This window comes from Pimephales promelas, chromosome 9 (assembly GCF_988280905.1).
Source record: "Pimephales promelas chromosome 9, fPimPro1.hap1.1, whole genome shotgun sequence".
NCBI classification, from domain to species: Eukaryota; Metazoa; Chordata; class Actinopteri; order Cypriniformes; family Leuciscidae; genus Pimephales; species Pimephales promelas.
This window is the reverse complement of record NC_142777.1, coordinates 31,319,412-31,337,434: the sequence shown is the minus strand read 5'-3', so window position 1 is coordinate 31,337,434 and position 18,023 is coordinate 31,319,412. Positions and strand designations below refer to the sequence as shown.

Here is an 18,023-nt window from a genome sequence, read left to right as displayed (position 1 = left end):
TTACCACATGCCTATTGATATTTAATAAAATGATACTATAAAATAATACTATGTAATGTAGTGTGTGTGTCTTATTCTCTAGAAAAATTGGATGTTAATCGTAATTGGTAAATCACGATTATTTTGCTCAAAAATAGGTTTAACCATTGCCATGCATCCGTAATTGTATACATTAAAAATTGCTGGTAAAATTCTGCATTTATCAATCTATGTGGCAAATAGAATAAAAAAAGTTCATTTTCCAACCTGTCCATTGGGAACAAACTATCCATTACTTAAGAGTACAGGTTGCATTTGCAAGACACAAACAAATTCAAAAGAAACATGGACACCCAGTGCTCAAACACAGCTGGTGCCATTGGAACCTACATCCCACCCCCTCCCCCATTTACAATATCTCTATGGCAACATTTCAGTTCATGCATGTCATTTGAATTTATTATTTCACTAACTGATTGTTTAAAGTGTTGAGTGCAACAGACCAAAAACAGTTAGACTAATGGTTTGCATCCTATTCTGGAAGGAGACTAACCATTCAAAGTGCAAATAAATGAAGGATAGCTAATGATCACTTGCTACCCTTAACCTCAAATTATTTTTAGAGACTCTGATCTGAATTACTTAATACAAGTCAAATAAGGAAAAAAATGCATTGCTTAAGACACTTAAAAATCAGCGTGCTATTTCTCATTCGCTTTTGGTGCTGACCTGACTCAACACTGCAACAAAAGTTCAAACTTGTGAAAGACACTCTGAGGTCAGTAGCTCAGCTTTGTTTGGACGTACAAATATAATCTGATTGAATCGTGGATTATGGTCTCCTCGACACAGTTCAATCACACAACGGATTTGTCAACAACTTGCAGCTCTTGCGCTTTTGTTGATAAAACTGTTGAGCAGTCGCAGAGGGTGATGGAACTGCTGTTCGATCCTACTCACAATATAGTCCTCTTCATCCCTCACTACTAAATAACTTTGTGTGTTTTTTACACAACAGAGTCAAAGGTTACCAAAATTTTCGAAATCAAGCATTTTAAATCAAAGCCTGATCTTTCTGAAGTTTCATTCAGCAATTAAAGGATATTTTAAAATGTTAAGCCATACCTAAAGTCTGTAAAGGACTTCATAACACTTCAATGCAACCTTTTCCTTGAATTATAAAATGTGCAATCTATAAACCATAAGCTCCATCGAGCAGTCTTCTGGCACTCTCGCTAAAAAGGACACAACCCTTTGTCCTTGAGAAAAGTACTTTACCGCCGGATGCAATATAGAGTCTGTCCCGATGCAATGGGCAAGACATTTTCCTAAATGACAATGCTCACAGAGCACAATCCCTTCAATTAGAGAGAGGCTAATTCTCAGCTTAGTCTCAGTTGTGATGCTGAATGACTATTCTCCACTCATACCACTTATTAGCTGGCTATTTCTGCCTGGATCAGAGAAACTGGCCCAAAAAAAAAGTGAAATCCAACAGCCCATGGACTTACATCAAAGTTGTTGAGGGCGTAGGCTAGCTCTCCTCCACCTGCAGTCTGGGAGAAGCTGGAGTCCTCGCTGCTGGTAGCCTGGGCTGCATTAGATATGCCGGAGACAGCGTGCTGCAGCTGCTTGTAGATGAGGTCCCGGTTGGCCTTGTACGCGGCCACGTCTGGATGCTGCAGGCAGGCACGTGAAGCTGTGTACAGCATGGGAACGTTCCTCTGAAGGACGCCGCGAGCTGCTGCCATTTGGTCTTTGTGATGGACGTCCTTGAGTTCCTGTCATACAAAGAGGGGGAAGGAGGAGAATTTAGGGGTGATGTTACAGCGCTGTCATATTAAGGACATTGAAGCTCTCTGAAAGAGAAAAGTACCCCCCAAGGGCCAACACATGCTCATAATCAGATCATGAACGTACACTTTGGCAAATCTGCAGCATTGAAACGTGCCATATGACATAGGAGACATTGGCTGTTTTGGTCATTTTGTCTACATTTTGAAAAAAAGTCATGTAAAAAATAAGTCAGATGGACTTTTTTTGCATTTCATGTCTCAAGTGCCACATTTTTAAAACATTGTGTCAAAAATAAACGGCCTGCGCCATTCACACTTGTCTAGCTGTTTGAAAAGGGAATGTGTCCTGTGTGAACGCCCTCTAATCTCTAAAGTGTTGCTGTTGTTACCCCATACTTAAAGTCAGTGTAGAAGTGTTGACACAAATTGGTGTTTGTCAGTATACAAGTTACAGCCCCCAAAAAACAACAACAAAACACTTTATGGCAGGTTTGTATAGTCTGGGAAGTCACCGCTAGGAGAAAAAAAGAAAAAGACCAACAAAACCATGAAAAACTGTAAACATTAGCAGCAGCACTTATAATCCCCCCTTGCTCTGAGAAAGGTAAAAGTAAAATTACTAGACCTGGAAACTTCAAATATAGAACTGAACACAACAATGCAGCAATGATGATAGCTCAGTTCACAACGACAAAACACACAGATCACTAAGGTCTTGTCAATGGGACCATTTGGCAACTTTTTAACTAAGTAAACTTTCCATTTAGAATCTTATTGGCATCCATTTCGGCGCCTCGCACTCGTCATCCACTCAAAACGTAACGTTAACCTACTATCTGGAAGCTCGCAACAAGTGGAATGAAAAAATCAGAGCAGAAACTCTCAGTAGTGGTGTTCATTTTGAATCAGATTCGGACAATACTGCCTAAAGCGCCAGAGAATATATGCTGGATGGAGATATATATTGTATATAGGTATAGTATCGTTTAATTGTGGTTATAGCTTATTTGTCATCTTGCTTTTATCCACTATTAGCACTAGCCAGCTGTAGTGGAACCCATCACTACCATAAAGTGCTTAATAAAATGTAATGAGTTTTATGAAGTTTATTGTACTTGACACAAAGATGAAGTGTCCGTTTTACTACGGAAAATTACAGTAGGAGCTGAATAAACAGCACAAGAAGAGTGAATTAAAGTCTTATCCATAAACTCTCTCTCTCCCTTCCATTACCATTAACATACACAGTGAATTACACACAAAAAAAACTCCTTACAACTACCAGTAAACAAATACATACAGACCTTTTCAGGGGGCGCTTAATAAACGGGTAAGCTTTATAACTGTAAAACTACTCTGATGAACTGTAATAAAGTGTGCGCTCTAACATTAACATTCATTATAGGGTGGTTGTGTACACACACACACTGCCAACATACATTTGTGTTCAAACACCATTTAAACAATCTATAGCATTACTGTAAAGAATGTCTGTGGTATTACTTATTAGGGGGGGGGGGGGGGACACTGACATCAACAGTCAGCTTAATTATTAGTAATAAACCTTGAAGGACAAAATGGTAATCAGTGTCGGCTTCAATTAAATAGTTTTGTTCAGGTTTTATGTGATGTTCACTTATTTTTTTTTATTATGTATATATATATATATATATATATATATTTTTTTTTTTAAGTCTAAATGATTATTAGGAGCACCATACTAATACTGTGTACACAATACTCAACTGACAAGACCAAAGTGATCTGTGTGTTTTGTCGATGTTTTTTCTATGTTTCCACTTTTCTATGTTGATAGGAGCATTAAAATGAAAAAAAAAAAATAATGGGACAAAAGGAAATCAAGAGATATTTACAATAGATAAAAATGTGCGATTAATCGCGACTTAACTATGACATTAATGCGATTAAACATTTTAATCGTTTGACAGCACTAATATATATATAGCAATATATCATATTGTAATCCCTGTATCGTTACATGTATCGTACTGCCAGATTTTTGGTGACACAGCCCTAGTACATCCGAATAAAATTCGATCCCTTAATATTGGGTCCGAGGAGTGGCTCTATTTTACCTGCTGCCTCTTGGCCGCCATCACATTCAGTCTGTCCACCTCCGGTTTCAGAGCTTTGTACTGAATACCCAGGTCCTGTTCAGTGCCGGCATTACGCACTTTCACCAGGTTCTCCTCCACCTGTGGAGTCAAGTACAATACACCGTTAAACAAAAGAAGCCTTAAATGTCGCTCATTACATTTACTTTAGACCATATATTAAGTGCGACATCAGAAATTCATATATATTTTTATCCTGTTGGCTTTGTATTCGTTACCCATCATAAAACTATTTTAAGGTCCTTTCGGTGACAAGAATATTTGTTTTCAGATTTTAAACCTTTTATTAAAAGAGAGAACAGAAAGGACTGGCAGGAATCAATATGAAATTACTGCACTGAAAAATGATTAGTGAAGTAACCAGTGAGCCAGAAAATGCCCCCTACATTCAATTGTGATCACTGTACCTCACTCAACCACAACAGTAAAAGCGAAAGAAAAATGCCAAATAATAATGTCCAACTCTATCATAATGTCCAACTCTATCCCCTTTAAGTTTATTCTAATTAATTCAACAAAATGCAGTAGACAGATCATTACATTAGTCAAAATAAGACAAAAGAAATAATTTCATGGTCACACAAGCATACTCAAAAAGCTTTAACTGATCATTCAAGCTGAACTTCCAGAACAATTCAGTGAAGAAAAAAGCATCTACTCTTTTACAAGGCAGCTTCTTCTTCTACTTGCAAATACATCCATCATAAACCTTATGCAAAAAAGCACTGGCATAAAAATCTAATTGTAACACTAAAAAAATAATAATAATAATAAAATAAATTATAATCCAACTTTATCATACATTTCCAATGAAATCTCAGAGGGATGATTCACAGCCCTGCCAGCATGGTGATTAATTAAATTTGTGAATAAATGAATTAGTAAGAAGACCTCTCTACCATGCTTAAAGGACTACACAGTGCCATTCAATAGCATATTTCTTGCAGAAACAGAAAATAAATGTAATCTAGTTTGTACCACCAACATAGACTAAATGCAAACAAATCTAATTCAAAATCTAGGCGTTTGAGACAAAGTGAAGGCTACAATAAGACAGCAAACATGCAGCGTTTTCCTTTTATATGAAGTGTTTTTATTCACACACAGTAACGGTGTTTGCTGTGTATGTAATTACGGCCGGAGGAAGTTCAATTAGAGTTGGGCAATAAAGCCTTAGGGCAATAAAAGTACTGACACCAGCGCAGATGATGAAGGGGGTAAATAGGACAAAACTCGGGTGTCTTTCTTTATCCTTTACTCAGCCTTCTGGACAAAAGCCAGTTCCCTATGGTACTCCCTTCGGCTTTAGCTTTTTCATCAGAATCAGAGACTGGCGAGAGCTAGAAATAATAAAGGGGGTTATAAAAAGAAATACAGCAAGTTCCATTTGTGACTGGATTCTGCGATTTTGTTAACATTTTCCGCATTGGAGCTTGGACAGTATTTATTTGAAACAGAAATTGATTACATCATTTTAAATGTCTTTACTGTCACTTTTGAGCAATTTAATACATACTTCCAGATACGCATGTGCCGGTATAAAATTTTCATGCTGCGGTTAATTGAGCTTTTATCATTTATACGGTATTATCGCGATATTTTAATTCTTCAAGAGATGGATTGTGGGTATCTAAAAAAACAACAACTTGCATCACAATGAGTAGTAATGGTGATTTTCAAAACATATGGAAACTAAACAAAAACATGTTGCAATGTTTACATGGTACAATGACTGGTAGGCTACTGTTTATATTATTCAATTAAATTCTAGGATTTAATTTCAATCTTAATTCAATATTGGCTCATTTGGATAAATATAAGGTAGGCTACAGTCTGCATGTAAATGTTTTACTCCTCACTATTTTTTCAAGTCAACTAATAATGTGCTGGTCATTAAATGGCATAAAATGCACCTAAGCACCATATTTACTGGCCGTCAGTGACACTTTTGTGAAGCGGGCCAGAAACAAGACAGACCCTAATAGTCACGCCCTCTTGTAATAGTTTTTGAAGAGAAGAGAAGTTGTTTCGAGGGGGGAGGGAAGGGTAACGTATTTGATTAAAGATTATAAGGGCACATGAATTAAAAAAATAATGAAGGGAACAGATAAATCATTTATAATAAACACTACAATATTACATACAAAAATACGAATGGTAAAATTTGATTTCATGACGACTTTAAGCGGTTAATGGAAAATAAGCTAATGCATGTTCTAAAAGTTTAAATTCGAATTTATTATTTTTCACGGTATTTTGAAGTGCCCGCGATAAAAACATGCATTTTAATTATCGCAATTCATCGCTTTACCGAATACCGGCACATATCTACTTGCAGAATAAAAACATGAATTTCTTTATTAAAAAAAAAAAAAAAAACGTAAACTTTTAAAGAGTAGTGTATATGAGATATGGGCAAAAATTCATATCACAATATTTTTCACTGCCCGGACGATATCGATATTATATTGCGATATGAGAAAAAAAAAATGGAATCACATTTTAGTACAACTTAGATAAATGACAGGCAAAATGTGTATTTAAAGCCTATACTTAAAAAAAGGCGAGCAATTTAATAGGACTTACACCTGAAAAAGCTTTTTTTATTGTGCCATTGTTTTTCTCAAAAAGTGCAAATATGCAACATGAGGTAGGCAATACAAAAACAAAATAACTGCAAAAATTTTATTTATGAATATCTAGCGGTATTTTTGGTATCGCAAATTCCATATGATGGTACAACATAATACCGGTAGTCACTTTCATACCCGTATAGCGCCTACCCCTAATATGAGATTAAGAAAACAATGATATTTTGTTTCACTTATAGGTAACAACTTTTCAAGGAGTAGAAACGGCAGGTCCATGTCTCACCAGTTTGAGCTGAAGCAGAAGCTGGTACACATCAGCCATGTCTGCCAGTACAAGCAGATGAGTGACAGCAGAAAGAAGGGCACGTGCAGCACGAACCATATTGCCTCTCTTAACTGAAGAACAGGGATCCTCTGCAAACTCTCCTGAGGCCATCTTCATGGATTCTCCTACAGAAAAAGATTCATACAGTGTCACATAATTCATTTTAATTTGTCCTTTCATAGCCCTAATGATGCAAGAGCAGCAAGGTCAAGGAAATGATAATTTGAATTTCCCAATGTGGAAGATGACATAACTCAACATCTGACGATGCAATTACTTCCAAAGCTGCCCTTTGAAACGCTAAAGTCTAGGACCAAATCATTGTCTGTTATTTGATTAAATTCAGCCTCTATTAATTGACAATGATAATGCAGCCCAAGGTCATTTGCGAGACAACATGAACACACTACAGCACGACATACAGATGTTGCTACAGAGGCTCTATAATGGCAACACGGCCACAAAAAACAATAAACATGGAGCTTAAATTTTGGCGTGGGATTGTGGGTATTGCTCAATTTTAATTCCTGCAGGTCTCACACTTATGCGATTTTACACAGGCGATTTTAAATTCAATTAGATTTTTTGTTTATTATAACTAAATAAACCCCTAAATCAGGGTATTTGTGTGTAAAAGCGTACTTTAACAAATGCAAAAAGCCACACATTGAGTTTTACTAATATGAATATTTACATTATTTTTAATGATAATCAACCAATCACCAGTAAACGTGATGCAAGCAGACCAACTAATCGACAACGATTTTCATAATGATTTTCACGATTATTATTGATTTTATCGATTAGTTGTTGCAGCCCTAGTCAGGACTAAAATACTATCAGTGTTATTTTACATTTGAGTACTTTATTCAGTTTCTGTAGTATTTCTGAATACTATTAGACCTACCCAAATACGTCTCTTTATTTGGATCTATTATTCTACTATAAATTTTCGCAACTTTTTCTGCCCCTACATAATGAGCTGTGAAACTTAAACCAACAATTCAAGCAAGAGGTCTGAATCAGCCAACCCACGGTCTGTCATAAGAGCAAAGCCAACCACTAAACACAAGAACAACTAACAAGGTGAAATATAGAGCTAATCACCAGAGCAGCGGGTGTTCATGTTCGAGGATAAATGCCAGTGGTTAGGGGGTGACGGGTTAATTGCATTAGGATGTCATTTTGTGACATGCTAGATCTAGAGGAAATTCAGAAGCAGTGAAACACTGGTGAAAGCATAAGCGCGACTCATGTCTGCTCATAGCCAGAGCTCTCCGACACGTGCTAGCACACCAAAGGAGTTTCTTCAGTGAAGGTCGAGTCCCCGGGATAACACTGATGTCTTATCTGATGTGCCTGCGAAAGGGTCATCGCTTGGTTCACATCCCAGTTGGCTCATGTTGAAACCTTTTCAATGCGTTAAAGCAGAGCATTTTAACAGCAGCTTAAAATATCGAACTGAATGTGCACAGTCATACAACCACAAGCCTCACATTCAACAGAGTCGCATGGTTGATTTTTCAAATGTGTCGGCAAATGAAACGCAACACAATCATGCAGATCTCCGCATCCCACTCAAGTCAAGCATAAAAATAAAGCTTGCAATGAAAGCAGCCAAGAGCACAAGTAATGGTCAAGATCATAACTAGACTGAACTGAAAATGACTCAATGAAGAGAGAAAAATCAATTTGAGGAGGCACTGAGTAAGTGCTCGGGAGGGGGTCTCATTCTTTCCTTTGTTGATGTTTGGAAAAATGTGAAGTGTTCCCTGGTAACAGGAAGCAAGTCTCACAGAATGATGGCTAGGCCTATCACGATAAATTTTACTGGGCGATAAATTGCTAAAGAAATTATTGCGATAAACGATAATATTGTCGTATTGCCGAGAGCATTTACATCTGAAATAATGATAATGGCATAATAATGCAGGTACACCTTTTCAAAGATCAATAAACTTTTATTTCTAAAGACTATAACACTGAAAATGGAAAACATTTTAAATATCCCCCATAAATGAACAAAACACCCAAAAACAAAAGCAATGGACTCTCAGTCTCTGTTAACAAAAAGGCACTTGAATAAACACCAAAAAAAAACAATAAAATGGATGTAAACAAAATCCAACACTACCCTATGATAAATTATTTGTTATTAAAGCATTAACACACACTGTTAATTTAACATAAAAGTAAGCAGGCTACTGCTTGCATGCTTTGGCATGACTGAATTCACGCAAAGTGCGCTCCCTTAATAATTCCTAAAAAGCTGACAGTACATCGTGATTACACATCTCTGTTATTATCATTGAAGCTGACGGCACAATCACAATCTTTTATAATATCCACAATTTGTTTTAGAGGATTTGTCAGCATACAGAACTCAGCACTGAACAAAAAGTCAGTTTTGAGCAGTGAGAGGGGTCTATTTTAAATGCTTCTGATTGGCCATTGCGTTAAAAAAAAAAAAAAAAAACATGTCTGTGCTTGGCTTTATCACTTAATGCTGCCAAACATGTTATGAATAGAAAGCCTGGGCTGTAAATCGTTTCTATTTTGTTTTAGTTGTTCTTGTTGCTTTTCTGCAACAGATGAATAAAAATTGATTCGTTTTTATGTTTTATTCATTTTCTAGTTTGCGGGAGTCCCGCAAATTGATTTATTCTCCTGCAACCCGCACACACACAGAGCAAGTGCCATTAGCACTCGCACTCGGCCATCAAATCTGGTGCCGCTCGGCACTCCATTGTGTTGGGAGTGCACGTCTACCGATATTTCGGAAAATATCAACGTCGGAAAATATCGGCCTAGTTCACTCCTCCTACGCTACGGAACTGAGAGTTGTCATTCGGTCGATCGAGAGACGAGAAAACAAACAAGCATGCAAATGGAAATTCCTGCGGCCAGAAAAATTCAATCAAGCTCTTTTTTATCGCGCGATTAATTGATTTATTGACTATCGCAACATGCCTAATAATGGCAATCTAAAAAAAAAAGATTTTCAGTGTTATTGTGCAAGTGGTGGTTTCCACAGACGATGAATGATAGCTCAAAAACCCTTTCTATTTTTACCCATCAATTAAAAAAAATAAGATTTGTCTGACACTAGACCACACAAAAAAGCCAGGAGAACTAAGGACACAGAGACTGTCATTCCTTCCCGAGGGGGCGCAATCAATAAGACTATTTTTCACAGGCCTGATAGTGATCAGTGAACCCATAATAAACCCAAACATCCATCACTCATAAGGTAGCGCTCGTGAGAGGACCACAGTGGCTTGTGATGAAATGTTGAATGTGGACGTCTAAAGGTGGCACAATGAGCATCCAGATACCTTGCAGGCAAGGCAGAGAGCATTCTCATTCCCAGCATCCTTCATCGCCCCAGTGAAAAGGTGCGAAGCAATCCAAAGTTGGTTTCTACGATAAATAAGACAAATTCCACCCAGAAGACATGCTAATGTTGCACATACACATTCAGCAGACAACTCTAGAGCTGTTAGGGTGAAAATCGTTCAAGGATTCAGTGGTTTCTAACGTGCATTACGCAACGATTACATTTGCCCAGCTTGCAGAACAGCTGGTAAGCCACAGCTGGGTGCCAGGATCTCTTTTCAATCTAGGGAAGCTTTAACCCCACTCATTGTTGGCATTATCAGTTGAACCATGCATGGTCGAGCAAAACTGCATAGCTGACAGTCTCTGGCACCAGCGAGCAACAGTGTCTGGATTCCAAAACCAATGACAGCATACCAAAACCAAAGTGACATTCCCCGGCATCACAGCAGCATGCTGGCCAGCGCTTGACAGATTTTATAGCCCAAACTAAGCCAATAAACACTGAGTGCCGAGTCTGAAACTGACAAAGATGTTATTCCAACAAGTAATAAGTGGGTTGAGCCTGCAGTCTGCATCTCAGCAGTACGACATGCCACACTAATTCTAGAAGAAGGGGGCATTCCGAGTCGAGAAGTTCATGTCAGCCATTCACTTCGATGAGAATGTATGGTGATGACTTTATAGTTACGGGTTATTTTTGTCACATGCCAACAGAAGGCAACAGACTTTACAAGAAGTCTCAAAAGTAAAGCATTGCCTTCACATCTGACATCACCCTTGACAACTGGCAGACTGTTAAATATCAGAGATTTACTGATGCAACATAAGCATCACACGCGCACACGTAACGCACAAGTAGAAAACCTTGTGAATTACGCCCGTTTCCGTAATCGGTGCTCAATTAAATATCTATATTTAAGATAGAATATCTATATTTATAATATATTAAATCTATTAAATATACAAGTTGTTTTGTGATTTTCACATCTTTGGCAACCAAGCATAAATAAAAATATCTTGAAGATCAGCGCAGCAAGTCAAGGCAAGCTGTTCAATAACGAAAGTGACAATCCCTTCTTAGAACAGGTAGCATAGCCATACACTATAAATTAGTTAGCATAGGTGTCAAAAATGGCAGGAAAATTTACTTTGCACCGTAAAATGAAAGCCTCCGAACTCATGCTGATATGATGAGGCTATTGCATCTTATTTAAATTAGTTAAAAGGTTATTTCACCAAAAAATGAAAGTTCTGTCAGTTATTACTCACCCTCGTGTTGTTCCAACCCCGTAAGACTTTCGTTCATCTTAGGAACAAAAATTAAGATATTTTTGATTAAATAAATCTAAGAGCTGGATCACTTCTATATAGGCTTCTGAAGGGGTCGAAACTAATGGGCCCAAAAGTTATAAAAGGCATCGTTAAAAGTCAGAGTGACCACAGTGGCTAAATCTTAAGTTTATCAAGCGACGAGAACACTTTTTGTGCCCAAAACAAACAAAAATAACGACTCAATGCAAAGCTTCTAGGTTGTACAAAAAAAAAACTAAGCTGCAGCCTCTCTTCCGTTTGTCTTTTATCCTAAAGCCCTGATTGTGAATTGTAAAAGTGTGTGTGAGAGGTGTTTGCCCATGTGAAGAGTCAGTGTGCGTATTTGAAAGGCAGTGTGTTCCTTGTGATAACGAGACTTTCTGCATGAAAGATGTGCCAAATGCAGAAAATTCTGTAGTGTTTTGGAAAAAAAGTGTGTTTTAGAACAGCAATTTGAGTGTAAAGCCGGAATGAATTGTGCTTTCAGTTTAGTAGAATTGGTTCAGGGGGTTGTGCATGAGTTACATGTGGTCATTGTGTCTCAAGTACCAGTATGTGTGTGTAAACAATTGAGAAAAACTGTAATTCAAAAGTCCATCCAGACATGCAGATAAGCACAGACAGATAATAGAAACAGGACATGAAACCACTCATGAAAGCCATTATTTAAATAGGATAGTTTCAATGGCTGTGGCCACTTTCGAACTCTTATAACAGTGAGAAAGAATGAGTGTAAACAGTTCACAAATCGATTCGATACTGATCGTATCTAAGGTCGTAATGCGGTTAAAAAAAAAAACTATTTACAAGATATCATAATAAACAGGTTAAATAAAATTACAATTAATATGTAAAATGGTGAAAATATTTAGCAAAATATTTTTTTTTTGGTATATAGCCAACAATCAAGCTATGGAAATTAAATAGCTTTCCTGAGATAAACGTACCGTGTGACATGTTATTTATAAGCAGCCGTATTGAGATCTTTACGTGGTTAAAACTAATTGAGTGATTACATGAGACATGACACATAATTAGTAATTTGTACTGTTTGTTTCAATAAACCTTCAAATGTTATTCATGTTTATTTTGTGCTAGAACTAGTAGAAAAGGGCAGACGATGATCAGTTCACATTAGCGATGCAAACAGTAAATCAATTATCGATTCCACTAATTACAAGTGGTACATTTGACTTCCCCCTCAGCCTATTATATAAGTTCTGCTGCTAATGTTTCAAGTTTTTTATATAAGTAGTTTACCAGATAGATTATTATATGTAGGCTTAATATAGTGTAGGTAGGATAAGCCTACCCATATAGATTTTTATTTAAAATAGATTTTATGTTGCTTAATGTTTCACACGCAACAGGTGAGCCAGTGCACAATTATTTTTTATGTATTTTAATTTCCTGTGCATAATTTACACATAATTTTTGCATAATTTAATATAACATATCCCTACTGTTACAATAAAACATAAGTTGAGCAATATAACATGCATTTTTTTCAGTATATATAAGCCATATTTAGCTTTTTATGTTAAAATTGATACCATGAGAAATTCACATTCTCAGGAAAATAGGCGCTCATCAGTTAATCGCTAATCGATCGATAAGGTCGATCAACTAATGATTAATGAATTAATCTATAATTTGCATCCCTAGTTCACATGCACAGAGCTGTTGCTTGAACAAGTGAATTTATTATGAAACTGACAGAATTTGAAAGCTGAAACCGTTTCATATCAAAAGTACCAATATAAAGCTTATTGCGATTATTGGATGGTGGGGCGCTACAAATAATGTTTAGTGAAGTTTTGTTCACACATCACCAGAAAAAAGCATAGAATAAAAGACTGATACAGGAATTTAAGAATTGATAACAGTTCATCAAACTGATTAATCTACATTGTCAACCCAGCCCTAGTTAGCAGCCTTCTCTTTTTTGCATACCTTGTTTACGGACATCTTCCACCGCTGCAGTCAGCTCATCCTTTAAGAACTGGCTCTCTTTAGCAATCTTCTCGCCTTTCTCCAGGAAGTTCAGGGTTGCGGTCTCTACAGAGGCTGCCAGAACATGAGCCTTCTTGGAGCGCCCCTTCTTCTTGTTGGATGGGCCTTTGTTGCTGGAGTTCACAAGTGTGGTGACCTGCAAACATTTTTTTATTATTTTTTTTTTCAAATAAGAAAAACTGATTTTTGGTGATTAATGCAGCAACTAGTGTGAAAACTGAAAAACCAGTCTGACCTGGGTAACCAAGGGCTCAAGAAGTCTTTCCACCGCCAGTGTGCGGATCTCCAGGCTCTTGGGATCCCATTTGAAGTTGATGTTTGCTGTGTTAATGCTCGTCATGTTTCTGGGGAGAGAAAAAGCAATCAATGGATTAAGAAGGATGGTGAAACGAACTGGCTATACTATAGGAATCTCTGAGGATTTATGGGAATTTATTTATATAGAAAAACATTCATTGATCTACAAAATGTCAAAGACATTGAGTGATTCAATTTAAAGTTGTTCATAGATTGCATAGGTCTAAAGTAAAACTGGCAAAAATTAAATCAGACATAGATCCTGACTGTGATCGATGTGAAGCCGAACCAGGCACTGTCTCACAAGTTTTGGCTCTGTCCAAAACTTTAAGATTTTTGAAAGCCTATATTTAAATTTATTTCTGACACATTGGGGACAGACAAAGGCTGCGTTCACACTGCAGGGGCTTAATGCTCAATTTTTTATTTTGCAAGGCCGTTCACATTTCCAATTAAATGCGACCTTTTGTGATCTACTGTATGAACGTGAAATGCCCCAGAAGTAACCGTATGCGCAGAAGAGAACTCATTTGCGTTTTTCATAAACTGCCGGTCCCAAACCCTCAAGTTTGGCCTGAATAGAGCTGTCCCCCCAAATATTAATTTAATCAGAAACCTTGCTTCCCTTCCATTGACTGGTCTCAGCATCGTCCGCTATAAATGGAAACATGTGACCTGACCATTCAGATCGAAGTCGCAAAGTGTATCTTATGTTTGATAAGATGTTTAATAAAATGAAATAAAAAACCATTAAAAAAAGGGTGGTGAGACAAACAAACAGTCTGGGGCTGTGTTTTATCAAATCAAATGTCACATGACAGACTAACATTGAGTACACAAATACTAATGATGTAAATATTCCACACTGATAACCAAAACTCATACTCATGCAGTCTGAGCAGCTCTGTTGCCCATTCTTATTTTCTATTCAAACAGTGACCACAGTTGTATTGATCAGCAATCTTGCACTGAAGGACAAGGATAATCAGCCTACCCTGAGGGCTCTGCTGTTGTTGCAGGGGTCTGTCTGCACTAGACAGCCACACTAAATGGACATTGTTTGCTATATAGGTCAGGGAATGCAGACACAAAGGGTGAGGTCAGTGTTGCATGACAACACATTGCGAATAAAACCTTTTGAATTCAAATGTGTCCTACAAAAAGTTAGAACATTCAACTTTGGCCTAAGAAAACTGAATAATACACAATACTTCTATAACAAAACAAAAAAATTACAATAAATAAATATAATTTCAGGCTCAATTTGGTGGAAAATATTGCTACTTAGAGTTGGTCTGTTACCATCAAAAAAGATCATTTTGTGTAAAGCCGCCTGTGTACTTTAAAACATCAAATAGGCTTCTTTCAATTCCAATAGAGTGCATTAGTCAGGTTCCAAATGTAAATAGGCCTACATTTTTGATGTAGGGGAATTTATTTTTAATCATAAATTTTACAAACTGTTAAAGACAGACCGTTAAACATAAACCATTACATAAATATTATATATCACATTTGAAATTCCATCAAGAACAACAGCAAAGTCTCTTGGTTTAACTGGTAACTGAATCTTTTTAAATAAATTTAACATATAGGAATTTGTGATTTGTTATGTCTTTGCTATTCCATGTGAAATAGCCCATGGCTTGTCTGTGAAAGCTAGCCAATTTAACAGAAAATTTGCCAACAGAAAACAGAAAAAATACACTTCCACAAAAAGTGTATACCACCTAAATATTAAATAATAATTAAGAAACATTCCAAAGACTCTATTCTTCATTACCTCCATCAACCATTTAGTTTTGAAGGCGTCATTAAAGTCCCCTCTTTACGGTTAACTTACGAATTACCTCCTTTTTTATATAATCTGTCTTTTTTTCTCCAAATAATTTTAAAGTGTCTCATCTAATTTATTAATCACCTTTTAAGTGGCACGTCAAATGATGAACATGTGTATACAGATCTTTTCAATTTGTGCAAAATTTCCCTTCGGGGACAATAAAGTATATCAATATCAACAATAATACCCTTCCAAATATTGATACACAAACTAAATTTCTCAATAATTGATTCAATTTAACTGACTCCTCCGTTTTAACAAATTACTACACAGATATGTTAATTGGTGTTTTGGAATATTCTATATTTCTGTTGAACAACAATCTTTGAGAGTTTTTCTCACACACACATAAAAAAAATCATCCGCGTAATTTGTTTTTTTCTTTTTAATTCAACAATTGCACAGTTTACAAGAACATTCCTCTCCATTATAAAAGAAAATACATTGTGCAGTTTCCAATATTGCGATCATCCGGGTAATTTAAACTTTCATGTATTGCGTCACACTGCGGACTCGCCCACTCTTATTTCACAATTGTTTTGTACAATTTAACTTAAGTAGCTTTTTCCTTTGCGACAACGTTGAGAATGTAGAGATAAAATAAAGAAATAAATTCAAATAAAATCTGTCCAAGTAATTATTCATTTGGCGAGCAACTTGAACTAAACGGGACAAAGTAGCCTAGTTTCACTTCGCTTCCAGAATGACCAGCTGAATGTACATTATTAAAAGTTACATATACATATATAAAGATCAATATTATCTGGTTGTACTTTAAATCATATCAAGTATTGTATCTTTGTTAGACGAAACATTATTTCAGTAAGTTAGACAACAACACACTGTCTGAATCGTGTATTATTAAACTGCGAAGGGCAGAACTCACAGGAAGGGCCTGATCCCTACTTTGTGGTTTAGGCGGAGCCCTAAAGTCCTCGTATGGATTTTATATTTCTCAAACGCCTTAACATATCATCATCATAGGCGGTTAAAAATAGTCAACCAACCACAAAACACATACGATAACATTTCAATGGTCTGTTCATCAAAAAACACATTCAAGAATAAAACTCCCGACACATTTGTCCTGATACGAGATGTGCAGCTAACAGCTAACTAACAGTTAGCATTCCCACCAAAGTTTCCAGGATAGCTTCTGTTTCATACTTTAAGACATAATTTTTTTGTTTTGTCCTTTCGTTACGATTCTAAATTCGTCAAAGGGCAATTAATAAGACGTTTACAAGAAAAAAACTGATGTTAATTCAGTGAAATATAAAACGAAATATCCCAAACATTCCATGAAGTTGGGAAACTTGCTAACATTGTAGCCACACACTTAAATTACGCATTTTGTCTCTTATACTCACAATATAGACACATACTGAACCAGTTATTGGGCAAATCTACTTTTCTATGAGTTATTAATGAAAATAATGCAATTTAAGCTACTTAGACAAAGGCAAACTCTAACGTTACTCACCAGACTGTTTGAAATTCCTGTCAGATTCAAAATGGTGGGATGCGACTTTAAAAATACTGTAGTAAAGTTTTTTCCGCGTGTTTAATCCCTCCCAGCGGCTAAACAAAAGCCAAATGATATAATCCACTAAACCTTGACAAAAAGAGCCCGTTCGAGTAATAAATGGAAGACTTCGTGAAGTGTTTAGTAGGAGTTTCGCTTTTCCCGTAAGGTCAATGAGGAGGAGGAGGAGGAGGAGGGTGATGGCGGATTCCCAGCAGTCATCAGGTGTGTTTGGGAGTGGCTCGACAACTCGAGAAAAGTTCATCTGAACGCGCAGTGGGGGGCATTAAAACACAATGCTATAAGATTAAAAGGTGTGAAGAGAGATTTGAATCTGTGAAGGGGCTTTTTTTACATGGTTGTTGTTGAATTTAAAGCCGAAAGTGCATATTCTATCTCTACTCATTAGCAAGTTTCAGTTCAGCTCAGTTCTTTGCTTTATTGCATGGCAACAACAGTAGGCTAGAATAGCAGCAAGATACAATAGGACTGTTTAAAATAATACACAGAAAAGACACATACATAATTAATTATTTTTAAATAAAAAACAAATCTGAGCTTTAAATAACATTTGTGATAAGAGGCAGACACAGTAGGAGATGCCTCTCAAGTTAAAAAGACAACAGTTAGATGCAGTCTATTGGGCAAATCTTATGCAGGACATCTGCAGCAGCGTTGGGCGAGTATGGAAAAATGTAATAGGCTAGTAAGTGTAATAGTTTTGGATGGGTGATTGGTGATTTAGTAAAAGAGTTGGATGTTAAAGAGTTAAAAATTACTCCAAGGGTGGTGATACCAGCTGTTGATTTAAGAATGTTAGAAAACAGGCAGAGAAGGTCAGAGTGAAATAGAGGAAATCCAGGTAAGGGAAA

The 18,023-nt window shown here is 36.6% G+C and overlaps 1 protein-coding gene across 1 annotated transcript in view; it reads right to left on the bottom strand.

The window, feature by feature from the left end:
• ctnna1 (catenin alpha 1) overlaps window positions 1–17,411 on the bottom strand; it is a 106,608-nt gene extending 89,197 nt beyond the window's left edge. The window contains exons 1-6 of the mRNA XM_039649270.2: window positions 17,110–17,411; window positions 13,725–13,833; window positions 13,430–13,625; window positions 6,785–6,951; window positions 3,872–3,991; window positions 1,491–1,760 (exon numbers count right to left, since the gene is read on the bottom strand). Of these exons, the coding sequence (XP_039505204.1) occupies window positions 1,491–1,760; window positions 3,872–3,991; window positions 6,785–6,951; window positions 13,430–13,625; window positions 13,725–13,829 (858 nt within the window). The 5' untranslated portion in view covers window positions 13,830–13,833; window positions 17,110–17,411. The remainder of the gene's footprint in view (window positions 1–1,490; window positions 1,761–3,871; window positions 3,992–6,784; window positions 6,952–13,429; window positions 13,626–13,724; window positions 13,834–17,109) is intronic.
• Between the last annotated feature and the right edge of the window lie 612 nt (window positions 17,412–18,023).